We start from the raw sequence: 17,359 nt of genomic DNA, 5'->3' as shown, positions 1-17,359 counted from the left end.
AAACAGATTTACTCTTAACACTACACTAAATCTAAAATCAAGCCACTTACTTCCAAATACACATGACACAGGTAATTGATTTAATTGGCCCAGCTGAGCTGTGTACATTGTACTGTAGCCTTGACACTAATTGACAATAATGCTAACCAGGTATTAAAGAGGTAGATGACAGCAGATAAAATCCAAAGAGCACCATAACTGATAACAAATTACACCCAAGGCAATAAGTGAGTCTTCATAATGAAAGTCGAAACCCTGCCTGGGTATTTCCACACGTTTTTACAACACACTCTCCACCAAGACTTTTTGGGCACTACTAATATGCAGTGTACGTGCGCTCATATCTTATACACCTCGGTCATTGGTTTTCTACTTTTTTTCTTTTATGGTAAAGGCTGCACAGCTGGGTCTTCATTCTTTGCTGTAAAATAAATTAGTTTTATCCTTTACTTGTCCGATGAGTCTTGGTTCAAAGCCACTCCTCAGTCTCTCCTCCGTTTACGGTTTTCGTCCCTACACCTTGGATTGTTACCACTGCAGGCAGTCTGTGAACACTTGTAAAGTTATTTATCTTCTCTCTATCATATACCCTGCAGTAATTCATCATTTTACTCGGTTTAATATCAAAGAAAACACAGAAATTAAATGCTAAATTGTACATGTAGACATGATCATGCGCAGCAGACGATTCCGGTCTCCCTCCAGTATGGCTGCCGTTCGTTTTGATGACGAGGGCTAAAAGGGGTTAATAGCGTTATATTTTCTCACTTTGCTCACTCGAATAGCGTCTTTCAGCGAGCGCCATCTATAATTTTAGGAGCACTTGCTGCCACGTAGGCGGCCATCTTGAATGAGGCTGCACCGAGCTGGTTCTCTTGGCTCATAGTTTTCTGTAGTCCTTGTCTTGGCAGCAGTATAACAGTTAAACTATGGGAGGATCACAAAGTGCTGAGATCCCGGGAGGGGGCACGGAAGGTTATCACGTTCTTAGAGTAAGTACACTTTCAAAATTTCAGTTAGCATCGTTGCCAGCGCCGGCTGTGTTGTTGTTCATGTTTCATTTGCTGAGCTGGCAGAGTTAAATTTCTAAATGGACAGACAGTGTTGCTTTAAGAGTTTCCAGACTTCATTTTTTGAAGTGATATAACTGGAAAAAATAATGGGCTTATGTTTCAAAATGATATGCATTGGTTATCATGTTTACAACAAAACTGTCTTGGGGGCTATTCTAGTATCTGATGCATTCAACGTTTTCACGGTGTCCTTATTTGGAACAACTAAATGGATCATATGCAATTGACTTCTGATATGCAATGAGTGAACTAGTTTTGGGACTGGGTCCTGTTTTTGCATTTGTGTTTTGTGATATTTTTCACCTAACACTGTAACAGTCTTGCCATCTGGAATATCACATGCATGCAACAAAGTGGCACTAAAATAAGATCTAGTCAGCATACATATGAAAATGTTAACACATAATGTTATTTAAAGCCAAATGCTTCGTTTCATGCCCAAGATATGACTTAAAAGCCTCTGCAACCTTTGTTTCAGGTTCAAGAAGGGTCCCCTGGTTACAAGGCTGGACTTGAAGCCTTCTTTGATTTTATTGTTGCAATTGGAAACACAAGATTGGTAAGTTCATATACTTACTTACTTATCCTCTTCAAGCTGTGGTCAAGTATAGATATATTTTTGTGTAAATTAACACTAACCCTAAATGGTCTTATTCTGTAGTTTCATATAAAAATTAATCTTATAGATCTGATTCACTATTAAAATGATTTTAACATGGAGTGACTCTGCATTTACATCAATAATATTCTTACATTAAAAAGTTTTGCTTTGTTTGTTAAAAAAAAAAAAAAAAAAAGACAATTTACAGAAGGAATGCCTTTGTTATGATTTAAACCAGAACCAAGACAATGAAACTCTGAAGGACCTGCTTAAAGCCAACATGGAGAAGCCAGTCAAAATGTTGGTGTACAGCAGTAAGACACAGATGGTCCGAGAAGTGACCATCACTCCCAGCCAGGACTGGGGTGGACAAGGGCTACTAGGGGTCAGCATAAGGTTCTGTTCATTTGAAGGAGCTAATGAAAATGTTTGGCATGTGTTGGTAAGTTCAGACTATATCAGTTTTTGAAATATGTAGTTCTAACTATCCTTCATTATTATTTTGAAAAAAAAAGAGAATAATATATGTATGTCCAAAGAATACTGAAACTAAGTTTTGATTTATTTATGAAGAGTTATGTGTATGTAAATTATCTAGTAACATTTAAACTAAGTTATTAGTATGTAGTATTGTCATTATATATAAATCCATTTGTCATATTCTATTGTTTTAGAAGTGCATTCATTATTGTTTTCTTTGTATTTTGTTCTTCAGGAGGTTCAGCCCAAGTCCCCAGCCTCAGCTGCTGGTCTGATTCCTTACACAGACTATATCATAGGTGCCGACTCTGTGCTACATGAAGTGAGTAGTCTAAGTGAAAAAGTATCCTTTGGTTCATTCTAGGTCAGTTAATTTTAACCAAATACTGAACAACTTTAACTTTGACATAAAAAGTATAAAATGCATGCCCTTTTCAATTTGTGACTAAAATTTATCAAGAAAAAAAAGGAATTTAATTATGAGCAAGCCTAGGGTCAGCTGAAATCAGTTTTCCATTATTTTGCCTCTTATTCACTCATTTTGTAACTCTTAAAGTCAGAATGAACATTGTTGTTATGCCTAAACTAAAAGTGTTCTGATTTTTTTGAAATGTGGCCTACATGTCTAATAAGGATAAGCTGCCATTTTTCATTTGGTCGTTTTAGTTATAATGCAATGAATAATTATGTGTTTATATATTGTTTGACTTCAGTCTGAAGATCTGTTTACACTAATAGAGTCCCATGAGGGGAAACCACTGAAGCTGTATGTGTACAACCTGGAATCAGATACGTGTAGGGAAGTATCAATCACTGCAAATGGAGCATGGGGAGGAGAGGGAAGGTAAGTACCATATGTTGTTCATTGTGCTGCCACCTGTTGACAAGTTTGGCAGAAAGATATTTTGTAACTTACTTTAGTATTAATCTTGGTCAAAATTCTGGCTTGACTATTCAAAGCGCAATATTTGGAATTCTTGATTTACTTCTCTTGACACTCATTTCTTTGAACTAAAGGTATGTTGGAGCCCTACCTTGTTAGAGTATTTCCAGGTGAACACACTTTTCATTGAAATTCATCAGATATAATTAGCTTTCCGGTTTCCACTCATTAATCACATTGTGATCCATTCAATTCAGTTTGGGCTGCGACATAGGCTATGGCTACCTGCATAGGATACCCACAGCGCAGATAGTGGAGCAACAGAAACAGAGAGAGAAGAAAGCACCCCCTCCTTCTTCAGCTGCCACGACTAACCCTGTCCTCACCACCAAGCCTGATGGATTCTCTGAGGTAAATCTCACCACTGACCATGGTCAGCCTGACCACACTCATGGTCACTCTGAGCATTCTCCCAGTGAAAAGGACCTTGTCATGTTTAATGTGACAAAGGAGGAGATCCTGGGTAAAGGCGATTCTCTGCAGGATAAAGAAAATGAAAATCCATTGGAAGATGTTTCTCCGCATCACACTGAAAGTGGCATGGTGACTGAAAATGAGGAGAAAGTTAGTGAAGTGGCCCATGTGTGAGACCTTAGCCCACCAAATCAGCTCGGTGGGGGATGACATAGTGTATGTGAGTGTGTAAAAGGAAATGTGTGTGTGTGTGTGTGTGTGTGTGTGTGTGTGTGTGTGTGTGTGTGTGTGTAAGAGTGTGTGACAAGAAGATAGTGAGGGAATGCTGAATGTGAATCAGCTTTGGTTATTGGGGTAATTTTATTTTGCGCTCATTTCTATTTCTATTTCTGAGATTTTCTGTACAATATCTTGTTTTGTTTCAATAAATGGTCAAGTGTATATAGTTTTGTTACTTCTTTTAACTTAAGATTCCTATTTTTTATTGCTTTTCCTTTGATGTACATTCTTACTAACTTTTCTAAATGACTTTCACTGGCGTAAGAAAGTGTATTTTCCACAGATAACAGTGCCTTTGAATGAAATGAGCAATTGTATGACTCCAGCAGTATACAAGAAATATCTCGACCAAATTCGCTGATTGTTTTGATTGATATGAAATAAGTCTGCACTGTAACATGCATTCAAGTTTGTTTTAAGTTTTTCTGGAAAAGAAAACGTTGAATCTTAGTACTGTAAATGGATGTTGTAACCTTTATCTCTTGTGATGAACTGTTCTTATGAATTTCCCTTTGTGGCAAAGCGTCTAGTGGGCGGCAGGGGGTGATATTTTCTTGTAAACATTGATATTCTGCTTGCAAGGTTGTATGTATAGTTGTTTTTGTAGATCACTGATTTAGAAAAGAAATATGCTTGTTATTATACCAGAAATATGAGATGTTAATTTATGTTCAAATGAACATAAACTTACTTGGTTCTAGGTCCCATTGCAAGGAATGGCCAATCTGAATATCAACCATACAGCTGCACCACAGACCCTGATCAATCCAGCATTAAATACAGGTAGGTTTATGTGTAGGTAAGTAGGTTGATATGTGGGAGGGGTGTGCGCTCTTGGAACCTTTCTTGCCAGCTGATACAATGGCAACCAAAACTAGGGAATTATTTTTTTTACTCCCCTGCATGGTCCAGTAAAATCCCACAGTCCAACAGCGGTAGTTGGTGTCTCAGGCCATTGTTGAGGGTGGGTATTTCAATCCACTCATATGATTTCTGTCTCTCCTTGTCTGGGCCCATTCTCCTCTTTATCGGAGATAAAAATGTCTTTGGTATCAAGTGTGTGGCTGTAGTTTTATAGATGGGTGAACATCTCAGAGTAATGTGTGTCACCTGAGCTAAGGTATCTGTGCTGGTACATTCTGTTTTTATATTCTGTTTTTGTATGTGGTGTAAGATGTGAGTTTAGTGAATACAAGGATTGACAAGGGTTGTTTTAAACATCATGATATTTATGACTGTGTGCATCCTGAAAGAGGTGTTATGTTTAACATTCTATTTTGCAGGGTCTCCAACCATTCCTGTGATTCCTCAGAGCTCTGTGGCATCTCCTGGAAATCATGCCATGCCATACACAGCGTCCACGACTCCAGGCTCCATGCCAGCTGGTGAGTTACATATAGACCTTAACAAAACAGACTGACCAGGAGTCCTTCAAGCCATCTATGCTTTTTTTTTGTATATGACCAGTTTGAGTTAATGGAGTCCCCACACTTGACACGATCAGTTAACTAGATTAAATTTGATTAGTGCATTGGGGCTTCCAAACAGTTGGAAGCGTATTTGCGGAAGGGAATAAAAACCCTGGAAATTTCTAAAGCTTATGAATCTGTGACAGAGGCATTTAAGTATATATGAGAGATCCCCAGGTAACTAACTGATTAAATTGATTCATAGACGATGTGAAATTTTGTTGTGCTAGGTTTTCCCGCACCAGCAGGACTGCCCAACCTCCCTGGTTTACCAAACTTAGCAAATTTACCACCATTAACCACACCAATATCCATTGCTGGGCTGCCACCTTTGTCTGTACCATTGCTGAATTCTACAACTACAGGAACTTTCTCCACTGGTAAGACTGTTACTGCTTAACCTGACTGTTTTTTATCATGTGTATTGTAGGCAATTTTGCTTTCATGGTATTTGTGCTCTTTCTTAAACATTTTAGTGGCAAATTCATATCCATCATATTGAAATGCCAAGATTGTTAATTTGGTCATTGTTTTGATTGAATGAGTGCATTTTACCTTTTAAGGAATTTTGCCAAATATGACTTACAAAAGTGCTAAGAACAATAGTGTTAGGTAATAAAAAAGATGCTGTATATCAGTTTTTAATTTTTAAGGCATTTTTGAGAGTGAATATTGTATAATGGGGATTTTGATTTGTTAAAAGAATGGTCGTGACAGAAGAATAACTGGGTTTTGTTGTCTGCTTGCAGGTTCTCCCCTATCAGTGCCTTCTGATATCTCTATTCCACCTCCACCAGTTTCTCTGAGCACAACGCTAGCTATGACAGCTCCTCTCCCCAATGTTCAGGCAACACCTGTCCAAGAGGTGGCTCCACCATCAACAGCATCGTCAACGCCCCCAGTTCCGCAGACAACGCCAGTTTCATAATGACAATACACATATGTATGTAATGATAAGTGGGAGGATAGACTGAATGGACTTGACCAATGGGTTAATGTGAAGTATTGGTGTTCTGTATGGTGTATATTTAATATGCAAATGATTAAGGGGTTACTTTCTGTGCTTGAATGTGTCAAGAGTGGACAACATTGGTAATATTTTGCAAAGTGTATACATATTTTGTTGAATTAACTAGCATGCCACTTCTTTGGCAGGATTACTAGCTGGTGACTATTGATAAAAGAAGACTTATTTGTTCATTCTCAAATATGTTTACCGAGGGGTTCCTGCCTATTGATGTAAAATTCAATTGGTCAGCATGTTTTGAACCGGTATATTGGTGGTGGTTAATGTTTCAGCCAAATATAAATTCATTGTCAGGGCATGTTAAGGTATTACAAAATTTTAGGGAATATTGCAATTTGCACCAGCAAAAATGTCCAAATAATGTAGATTTGTGGATTTCTTTTAAGCTGTATAATGCAATTTAAGGCCAAGATATTCAGCCATACAAGCATGTTAAAATATAACCCCATTTTGTATATATTGCACTGTGTAAAGATTGTAGCTGTATTCATTGTGGCAGAAAAAGGTATGCTTGACGGAAAAGTGAAAAACGAAGATAATATTGAAGTTTGAAAACATGGCTTGATGTTTTAATTTACCAGGTATTGTTTCATTAAAACTGTTTTAAACAAACTTGATAGTGTAACTTTTAAACAATAAATTAACACTCAGAGAAGGTAATATGCTTTGTGGCAACATATGAGAACGAAAGTAATCAAAGAAGAGAAATTAATAATCTACAAAGACCACGTTTCTTCAGAGTTCCTGGCAGCATTAGCCAACCAGGAAGTTATTTATTGATTCAGATTTTGGGCAAATTGAGAGGACATTGTGAATACCTCTGCAAATGTACACTATGTAGTTATTTTCTTAAATACTCAGAAATAAAAACAATATTTCAAGTTCAAGTGCTTTTGCTCTGGAGAAGGTCCATGTGCAGTTTACCTATGGACAATGTTCAGTTTCAAGTATATGGAAGTCTCCCAGAATGAACATTTCCTTGTGCAGTCAAGTTATCAGTGAATTGTTAATGATTTTATTAAGTTATATAAAGGCGGGGTTTCTTAACAACCAGTTATTTCAATTCTTTTATCACATCAAGATTTATAAAAAATTGTATTAAAATGCAATCTAATATCAGAAAAAAAATTAATTATGTAATAGATGTTGTTATGCCCAAATTAATTCAGTGGTCGAGTTGAGGTCATGGCGAGGCATTTTTCTAGCTCATCATGGCAACAAAGAGAAAATAGTTTTGCTTTTCAGAATGTGCTTTTATATACATCTCCCAAAACAAAGGGGTGGTCTATTATGGTGAGCTATAAGTATGTGGTATCATAAGTTACAAAAGTGAAAGAATAATATCCAGATATTGAATATATATATGTATATATAGTTTATTCCACAATAATACCCAAAAGAAACTATTTCGGAAGACCGACAAATATGGCATTAGACTGAAACTATAACATCAATATCAGTTTACAAGTCGAATTCTAGATCAAATCAGACTAACAGCATTTTAACAACACTTATGCTCCACACTTCTACATAGGATTATGATGCAAAAAGAAAAAAATCTAAATACAATACTATTTTGAGTATACAAACAAGGTCCTAAATCAAAATGGAAAAATCAATATTTAATATTGTTTTGTCTAGCATGCAGTGCCTTATTTATCACCAGCAAGATGCAACTAACAAGAATGCCTCACATTAATATAAGATGACATTCTTAGGCCTCCGTATGACTTTCAAGTAACTGATTAGATGTCACCGGTATAAGACTTGATTGCATTTGAGAGGATTTGTTTTCTTAAGAGCATTATAGGTGGCAGCACAGGTTGTGCAAACTGAGTAATCCAAGATGGGATAATTGCTCTCACTTTGTTCTCTATCTCTCTTGGACTGTACTGTTTTAAATACTAAATGAAAATCCCACACAATAGGAACAACAGCAATAATAACAACAACAATAATGACGTTAAATGCATTATGTACAATATACAAGTAGTACTGCATTGCATGTGACTGCTTTGTATAAAATACAAGAGGAACTCTGCATATCACCTGTATAATGCTAAAAAAATAATTTAACCCCAACAATACAGAGTCCCAACCCAGTCAAATATATGCCTTGCCTCCTACACATATAAGGGAAAAAGTCTACACACTACACTGCATTTACTAGTCTAATAAAAGTTACAATCAACAATTACTACAAATATAAGATCTATTTCTTTAAATATTTCACTTCAGAATGGATCAAATTTAATATGAACTAATTGATAATCAACATTCCCAACATCCAGATATGGTTTACTGTTATTTTCAACTTCCACCATTATCATTATGCAATATAATAATAATAAGCTACAGAATTACACTTAAAAAGTACTGTACAACAATACTATCAAATTCCACCGGTTCTTATTATTATATTCTATACTACATAATAATATTCACAGATATCAGGATAAATAAATCCTAATGTCATGCATCAATAGACATGAGTCTATAAACAACTTCCTGAGTAGAGACCTTTAAAAACATTTTTTGATAATCCTTAACAACAAAATGGACGCCTCCAGGGACCTGTGAAAGATACATTATGTTTTTTCAAACTTTGTGTAAAGCTCCCTGCCACTGTGTCTTTGTGCATTATATTTCTCTATGAGAAAAAAAAAAATACCTTCGTGCATTTAGCCCTAGAATTTACATATGAGAGTACACATTTAAACACTTTAAGTCACCGGTACTTTAACATGTACAATCTCATCTTGAGCACATCTAGGACAGTCTATTGTCCTAAGGTATAAATCCTTAAACATCCAATATACTGCGTATTAAAGAGAGAGACCCTGTTTCCCCTTAAGAATAATAATGATGATAATAATAATAAATGTTTAACTTGTGCTTGGAAAATAATGCATCTCCACCTTTAACAATGAGAAAGAAACAAGGATAAAGAAAATTGAAAATAAAATAATCACCATTTTCAACTTCTTTTTAATACTCTTAACTACTACATAGAATCATGCAATGAATGGTTTAATCGCTGCCTGTTCCTTGGTATATTATTGTAAAAACAAGGCAGGGATATTCTTCATTAGGCACAGAGAGGTGTGACACAGATGGAGGATCTAAAATTTATGACATTACTTGAGCAAAACTATTCATTATATGGCATACAGAACTATTGAAAGTAATCGTTGTAGCACTTCATATATGTACTAACCCCTTGCTTTGATAATCAATTGACACTTGTGATCAGTTAACTCGACTATCTCTTTCTCTCTCTCTCTCTCCCACATGTGCACCTATTCTATTGGCTATGCATTTAAGAACTACAAAGGAAAGAAAAAATAAACTATTAAATTGCATCATATCATCAGCATTACAACATCTAGTTCTGAGTATTGTGATAGAGAGGTAGTTGTTCTGTTTTCTACCCGTCTGTTATGGTAAACAAACATTCTCAGCTCTGTCCAACATTTCTATAACCAATGGAGGCAGTTCCCCTGGCTGGCCCATTTGTAAATGTAGCACACGTTCTGCACCTACAAAGACACAAACAATGAGCCATAACCTTTTTCTTTTGTTCATCAAAAATGCAGGACTGAAACATTTTTTCAAGAAACCTTATTTATATTTCAAATAGAATTTTACACATACCTAAGTAGTTATATCTCATGGTCTATATTCTGAATATAAAAGCAATTTACTACAAAAAAAATGTAGAAGATTATCAAAACTTCTCCATAAATACTGCATGCTTTCACTGAAAATGAAAGAAATTTCAAAATATCCCCACCTTTAACACTGATGCTCCTTAAGTCTGTAAGTTTCATCAACATTTTGGCAAAGGTGTGAGACTGCGTGGGTCTGCGCTTATGCACATAGTTTTTCAGGGCCTCTAGAAGAGGCTCCTGGTGCTTTTCAATATTTTCTGGATCTTCAAGTCCAGATCGATCTGAAATATTGAAAAGTTTTGTAACTAAAATTTTCAAATCCTGAAAAAGTAAATGGATATCTCTGCAGAATAAATCAATTTCTAACAAACTGCTTTGCAAGAGCCATCTGTAAGAAACTGCAGTAAAGATATTTAAAAGATAGAAAAATATTTCAAATATAAATTGAAACCTGTCAAATTTATCTACCTCCACTTATTAAGCAAATAGCAGCGAGCATTGCATATTCAGCATCATCTGTGTCCATATTTCTGAGAGAAGATGCAAAACTGAATATAGTTTCTGTCAGTGATCCAAAACCGCAATCCCTGAATTCTTCCTTGGACAATTTCAGCCCATTGGAAAATATCATTGTCTCTGGGTTGACTTCAAATTTAGAACACATCCTTAATATCTGAAGGAGAAATAGGCAACAATGTTTTTCAAAACAAAATACTCCATCTTCTGATTACTTCTGACATAAGTGAAAAAATACTTCTTTTTATCATCACATGAAAATGATTTCTTTTGACATAATTGAATAAATAATTAATGCTGTTATCATATGAAAATGGTTAATGATTCTTAAATATGTGAAACTTTTAGAACCATTATCTTATCTTTTTTTAAAGTTTCATGTAGATTTCCAGTCTTTAAACACTATTATTGGAGACACTGTGGCATCAAAAAAATTTTTATGTGCAAGAGGACTCATACAGAACAGAAATTTCTACAAGGCCAATAAATTCCTAAGATGCTCATTTTGCCTGTATCTAAAAGGTGCTTTTAAGTGAGTTTAAAACTATGCAGGCACACAGCTAAAACAGGATATTAAAATCCCTGAGAAATTGATTTGGATGTTTGAAATTACTTCCTAGCCAGGAAGTGGTACATTTCTTAGATCTTTTGAAGCCAACAAAAGCACAGATACTCACAATAATCTCCAAACATGCTGCCTTGAGCAGTGTTATCTGGTCACCAGTGCTGACCGAGGAAAAACCCGGGATTTTCTTTGCAAAATCCACCACTTTAACAATACCATCTGAGGACAGTTCTGTCACTTGCTCCCAGAGATTAAAATTTTCATCATTTATTTTATCTTTGAGGTCTTCCTGTAAGGCAAAGGGTTTTTTTTTTCATTGATTTGTTTTTTGATTGTTCGTCAAACATATCTTTCAATAAATCTTAAAAAATTAGAAGAAACATGGTGACAAGCACCCTAAAAATTTTGAAATATAGTTATTCATGTGAACTTTAAAGTTTTAGATCAATTAGGCATCTATTCTAAGGCCATGCTTTATTATGATACAGTCCATAACTTAAAAAAAAAAAATCTTAAAGTTATACCAAAAAGGAGTCCTTATCATAGTTTTTCCAGTACATACCAGAGTATGATACTCCTCCTCTTCTACACTAGTATAAGTCTCATGGTGTGCAGTCTCAATCCCCTCTAGCAGAGTTTGTTGCTCGGGCTTCAGCTCATTTGTTTGTTCTTGGGATGTTGATCCGCAGTCCTCAGATTTAGTTTTTCTTTTCTTGTTTCTGTCATTTCTGACAGCTGGAATAAGAAGTTTAAGTTTTCTATTTTCCACCCATTTCAATGAATTATTCTGACCATTTAAAAGATGTTTTTGATTTTCACATTCCTCTTGGCTAATGTTGGAAAGTATTTTCATTTCTACACTTATGTTCTGAGATAAATTAACTTTTAAAAAACATACATTAATACCACTGAGATACCAAATAAGCTTGTCTTTTGCATTAACAAGACACAGCTGGTCTGGATAAAATGAGACAGAAGTAATTAACATTAATTGACATTCACAGTACACCTGAGCAGTTCTTAGTCATATATGAAGAGACCTGGCCATAACATAAAAGGGTGTGCACTTTTTTTTTGCTAGAATTTTAGTGTGTGTCAGAAAACAACAGTCTGAGAGTGCTAATGCACATCTGTAATTATTAGCATTAAGCAAGAATATCTACCCAAGGTTCATTAATTTTCATCATTTATCTAAACAATTACCCATGGCCAAGTTAAGAAATATGAAAAAAAAACTTTGGAAGCAGTATTCTGAAAAACTGTAAAAAAAGTAATTTAAAAGGAACTGAATAATGTTTTTAAGGGTGTAATTTAATAAATGAATTAAATCACATAAGTTAATGCAATAAAGAGTCATAAACAAAAGATTTGGGACTGCAGTTTTAATAGATGGTTACAAAACTAGACTGGTCATTACTGTCATTGCCAGTCAGATGTTAAAATCTTTCAGGCATCTCTCACATTATCTGGTTGACTGGTGATGTGACTTACCATTTCCTATCAAATTAACTCTGCATAGGTGCACTTTTACAAGTAAACAGCGAGTTCTTATCATGCAATATGAACAAACTTAAGCAACTGCATTTGAATTTTAGCAACAAACGATAAATAAATTGTGATTTTAATCAATTTTTTTTTAATTGAAGGGCATGCGGGAAACTGGAACAAGGTAAAATAAAATGTCAATGGGGCAATTATGATCCATATAATGATGTTTTTGGGGAACAATTTAATACCTTCTTTGGACATGCCCATGGTGAAGCATTTCTGCAGACGACAATACTGGCAACGGTTCCTGGTGATCTTGTTAATAACGCAGTGGCGATCCTTGTGGCAGGTGTATTGCATGTTTTTCTGGACACTTCTTCGAAAGAACCCCTGCAGCACATGGGTTTTTAGAAAGTTTGAAAGATTGAAAAGCATAATGCTACATGTAAAATGACGTGTAAAATATCACTGTAAAACATGCTTGCGAAACATGAAGGGTTGCCATTACAGATGAATCATTGGATAATTATGGCCAAAACCTGGCAAATGAACAGTTATATCAGGACTGAAAAACAGACTTGTAACAACAAATACCCCAACCCCTCTTTCTATGAGCCTGTAAATAAAAAAATTCCTCCAATTCCATAGTCATCATACCTTGCAACCTTCACAGGAGCTCACTCCATAGTGATAACCTGAAGATTTGTCTCCACATACAACACACGGCTTATAAATCCGTGGCGGTGGCGGTGGAGAGGGAGATTGACTATTTGGACTGTGTTGATTATAATACATATCATAGTTCATGGCATGGTGATATGTGGGCAACTGTGCTTGGCGGTATATGTGATTTTCACCTACAAAAAGAGAAATATATACACCTTTACAATACACTTGAAAAAAATATCTTAAGTAGATTTTAGTATGTATTTGAATAAAAAAAAGGAGTAATATAATATGAATAATAATATTTAGGTTAATTGTACTCTCTTTGCAATGCTACACCTTTTGACTTTCTTAATTAATATTACTGTGGAGTGTGAGCTGATAATTCACTACTGATGCTGCTTGTTCATTTATGACTCTAGGAACTTATTATTTATGTGTGAAATTCAATAAAATTATCTCAATTCTTCTACAGTATATGAAATTTTCAGTAAAAATAAGCATGGGGGATTTTCTTTTCTAAATTTGATGATAATGAGGAAAATTTTCATACTGAAATATTTGTTATATTTAAATACAAGACCAAACAAATTTTAAGTAACCAAAAGGCAGACCTTTCATAACAGAAATTATAAGCCCCCCCCCCCCCCCCCCCACCCCTCACTAAATAGTATAGTTCAGATACTGTTTATCGCCACAAAAGCTAAAGCTAACACAAAATTCACTCGCCATTGTGATCAGGCATTGAAGCCATGTGTAGTGGCATCAAGTTAGCAGGCGGCCTCTGAAGCTGGCTAAGCAGGTGACCATGTGGGCTAGTAATGGGAGGATTTGGCAGAGGATGATGGCTACCCACTGACGCCATAATATGAGGGTGATGCCCAGGTGGGAGAGCTTGGTGTGGTAGTGATTGGTGCAAGAAGTGTTTATAATGCTGATCTTTCTCGCCCAGGCAACCGCTGCTGTCCAGTGGTTTGCCATAGCTGTAGGGTTCTGCTGACACAGAACTGTATGTTTGAAGGCCTGAAAGAAAAGTGAAAAATCTATATTGCATGCTGCTGAATCACTTTAAGTTAAGAACTTTTTTATTCAATTTTGACAAATTTGAACAAAAAACAAAGTCTGAATGAAAACTGTTAACCTCTTAATCACTTAAAACAAAATGTATTATTGTACAAAACTAAAAATTTAAAGCAGTTTAAAATCAACTGAAATTACAGCACTCATAAAATTGGCTTATTCTCTCTGGACTAGACTCCCTCTTGTAGCCAAGTCCTGGCCTGTCCATTAAAAAGGTCCACTTTTTGAGAAAAAGAAACCCCTTTGAAACTGCAGGACTAGAATCATCATCTGTACTGTCTTAAACTAAGAGTATAGATGATGACACAAACACCAACTGAATGTTTTCTAGTGCATGTTTACTACTCACTGTCTGCTGCAGTTCTCTCCACATGCATACCATTGCTTGTATTGCTGTTGCTGCTACTACTACTGTACATGACTCGTTACAGCAAAACCTGGTCAGGCATGTAAAAGCGCTATGCTTCCTAAAAAACAAAAATGAAAGATTAAGTGGGCATACAAAGTAGGTTTTTAGCAAAAATTTTTAATAATCCATCTGTGATCCTTGCAGAGAGTAGTGCCATTACACGTCTCCCTAAGGTGACATAATTAGTCAATTCTGATAGTCCTTACTTACTACGTTGGGTGGTTCCAACTTAAATGGAAATGGATCTTAAGTCTATTTTTTGTCTTAGCAAGTTTGGTTGTGAACTTTCATACAGGCCTGTCATTCCAGGGCACAGTATTATGTGTTGTCCATGTTACAGACATTTTGGGACCTACCAGTACATATCTCACATGCTTTTCTAGATTCAAAGAACAAAATTAAAAGGGGTACAAAATGACAAAAAACTAATTTACAAATGGACTGACTAACCTAAATATAACAAAGGTGAACAGCGTTACTACATTCATCTTAGGGAGCATTCAGGACAGCAAACTAGCAGATCCACAGATCAAATATGGCCGAACCACCTGAATGTGACCCGCAGGGAATATATTCATTGACTAATTGGAAATAAAATGGCAAGCTTTTTAGTGGGTCGCCATATTTGATCTGCAGATCTGTTAGTCTGTTGTTCTGAATGCACTCTTAAAGCATAACAATAATCCTTATCAAATAAAATACACAGGACCTTATAATAAGTTCTTCATGTTGGCAGTAACATTAAGTATTGCCAAATTTCTTTTGATAAAACACCAGTGGACATTCAAGGATCATCAACCCATGAAACTGATCATTTAAATTAGGATAACTATTGCTCAAATCTAAATTGCCCTTCTCCAAAAGGATGAAGGCAATATATTAAGAAATAATGACAGATAATGACTTTTAATATATAATAACTGCTTAAGATATATAGAACTCATTTTGACAATGAGTATATTGTAAGTAAGATTAAACAGACAAATGAGAAAAACCTGGTCATCAAGTGACACTGATACTATTTCAATTTGAATATGAAGGAACTACTCATAATTCATTCACTGAGAAGTGTTGAACATGTTGGTGTTTTAAAATGATTGGCATTGGAAAATTCATTACATTATTATTAAGTCTGACATTTTAGAAAAAGCAATAAATAAGTGATATGAAATCTTTTACTGACATAAACAGAGTGCCTCATTGTTCTATCTTAAAATTATTCTATTCATTATGTCGGGATGAGATGATAGAATAGCTCTGTAGAATGTTCTTTAGACAAATAATAAGTATATCAATTAAAACAAGTAAACCCAACAACTGTGTAACCAAAAAAATTTTTTTCTTGGGACAAAAAGGTCTTTTTCCCTCCTCATGTTTAAAGAGTATTGTCAAAAACTGAACACAAGTGCGCGCAAAGAAGCTAAGAAGACAATTAATGTGCATACTAACCAACAATTTATACAAGCAATATAAAAAGCTATTAAGATAAGAGATCTTTTCTTAATGAAATAGAGACGTGGCAAGATTCAGTCTATTTCATTCACATTATCAGAAATCAATATTAAACCATACATAGACTGACCACCAGACTGCTCTTTTCTAGGATACTTATGGAAACATGTTTTTTCCAGTTGTTAAAACAGTAATAAGTATTAAATTGAAGCAAATTTCTTTTTATACTATAAGCTTTCTTGTTTTACAGAAAACAAGCAAGGTGACTGACAGGGTTAAATAATGCACACATCAATTGGGAATGATTAGAAGTGGAACATCCCTTCTCCCAAGAAAGTTTTAAATTGTGCTCTAGAACAACAATCAATCCTAGGATTCAGCATTCATGCTTGCTTTTACACAGAATACATAACTAAGGTATAGTAGATTTAAGTTATTAAAGTTCTCAGCTGAAAAAAATTGGATCCATCTCCAGATAATTTTATCAGGTGTTGACAAGTCAGACAAAACAATTCTAGTCTGTGCACAAAAAACCAGATGGCAGCACAAATGAGTGACCATTTTCAATCAATGCCTGCAGAAACTGTAAAATGTTGACTACAAACTTTGCGGAAAAATAGTTTAAAGCAACATACCATATTATATCAGTTTCAAACATTTTTGCTGTCAGATATATCACTAAATGTTTTAAAATTCCAAACAAGGTGAAGTACTGGTGAGACTATCTGCCAACAACACTCCTAACGAAAAAGCATCTCACCCGCTGGGTTTCCGTCGTGTTAGAAATCTCTCACATACTGATAAAAATATCCTGTTTTCACAAAGCCAGCAGGTATGAGGCAAGTCTGACCAACAACAGAGGAAAACTTCATGTAACTTATCTTCTTTACAGCACCACTCTGGCTGATCATATCTCCCGGAATAAACTGAGTTCCACTTGCATAGGGGTCCCAGCAGACTAAGACCACAGATACTCACCTATTGTTCAAGACATTATCTTTCCATCAGAAAATTACATTGGCCGGGCAATATGTGGTTGGTATTAGCCAGGAGTATGTCTTGGGTGTTGATTTGTCATTATTGTAAAATTTCCCATTGAGACCTACTGACCATCGAAGAGATTAGTGTAATGATTCTCTGTTTCCTTCATTATAAGACTCCTTCTGCTAAGATGCATCTAAGAAGAAACTTCATGTAAGATTTCAAGGACATTTTTGTCATGGTTG

General features: G+C 35.3%; 2 protein-coding genes across 6 annotated transcripts in view; one reads left to right on the top strand and one right to left on the bottom strand.

Moving 5' to 3' along the window:
• The first annotated feature begins 803 nt into the window (after nucleotides 1-803).
• On the top strand, nucleotides 804-7,173 carry LOC106171055 (Golgi reassembly-stacking protein 2). Its single transcript, XM_013551171.3, has 10 exons — nucleotides 804-992; nucleotides 1,552-1,632; nucleotides 1,913-2,116; nucleotides 2,390-2,476; nucleotides 2,868-2,998; nucleotides 3,295-3,448; nucleotides 4,492-4,573; nucleotides 5,074-5,175; nucleotides 5,490-5,639; nucleotides 6,009-7,173. Exons 1-10 carry the CDS (start codon nucleotides 930-932, stop codon nucleotides 6,185-6,187), a joined length of 1,233 nt encoding a protein of 410 aa, XP_013406625.1. The 5' UTR covers nucleotides 804-929; the 3' UTR covers nucleotides 6,188-7,173.
• Nucleotides 7,174-7,644: 471 nt separating this feature from the next.
• The window catches only part of LOC106171053 (retinoic acid receptor gamma), a 32,410-nt gene continuing 22,695 nt past the window's right edge, over nucleotides 7,645-17,359 (bottom strand). For 3 of the 5 annotated variants that reach the window (XM_013551165.2, XM_013551162.2, XM_013551167.2), the window contains 9 exons: nucleotides 14,622-14,739; nucleotides 13,922-14,215; nucleotides 13,184-13,383; nucleotides 12,775-12,916; nucleotides 11,601-11,773; nucleotides 11,151-11,327; nucleotides 10,426-10,630; nucleotides 10,080-10,238; nucleotides 7,645-9,825 (listed from right to left, as the gene is read on the bottom strand). In XM_013551165.2, the coding sequence (XP_013406619.1) occupies nucleotides 9,725-9,825; nucleotides 10,080-10,238; nucleotides 10,426-10,630; nucleotides 11,151-11,327; nucleotides 11,601-11,773; nucleotides 12,775-12,916; nucleotides 13,184-13,383; nucleotides 13,922-14,215; nucleotides 14,622-14,691 (1,521 nt within the window). In that variant the 5' untranslated portion in view covers nucleotides 14,692-14,739 and the 3' untranslated portion in view covers nucleotides 7,645-9,724. Of the gene's footprint in view, nucleotides 9,826-10,079; nucleotides 10,239-10,425; nucleotides 10,631-11,150; nucleotides 11,328-11,600; nucleotides 11,774-12,774; nucleotides 12,917-13,183; nucleotides 13,384-13,921; nucleotides 14,216-14,621; nucleotides 14,740-16,768; nucleotides 16,788-16,893; nucleotides 17,071-17,359 lie in introns of those variants that run through there. The other 2 variants (XM_013551170.2, XM_087003949.1) reach the window with 2 other exon arrangements.

The sequence above is a fragment of the Lingula anatina genome, chromosome 2 (genome assembly GCF_051362555.1).
Source record: "Lingula anatina isolate TDL-2025a chromosome 2, LinAna3.0, whole genome shotgun sequence".
In the NCBI taxonomy this organism is placed as follows: Eukaryota; Metazoa; Brachiopoda; class Lingulata; order Lingulida; family Lingulidae; genus Lingula; species Lingula anatina.
The sequence above is the reverse complement of the archived record's forward strand: the minus strand, read 5'-3'. Positions and strand labels throughout refer to the sequence as shown.

Bases quoted from the DNA above. Each gene is read 5' to 3' on its own strand.
- LOC106171055 (XM_013551171.3), top strand. From the start codon at position 930: ATGGGAGGATCACAAAGTGCTGAGATCCCGGGAGGGGGCACGGAAGGT. The intron at 1,633-1,912 runs GTAAGTTCATAT...GATTTAAACCAG, and splicing joins CAATTGGAAACACAAGATTG to AACCAAGACAATGAAACTCT. The intron at 2,117-2,389 runs GTAAGTTCAGAC...TTTGTTCTTCAG, and splicing joins AAAATGTTTGGCATGTGTTG to GAGGTTCAGCCCAAGTCCCC.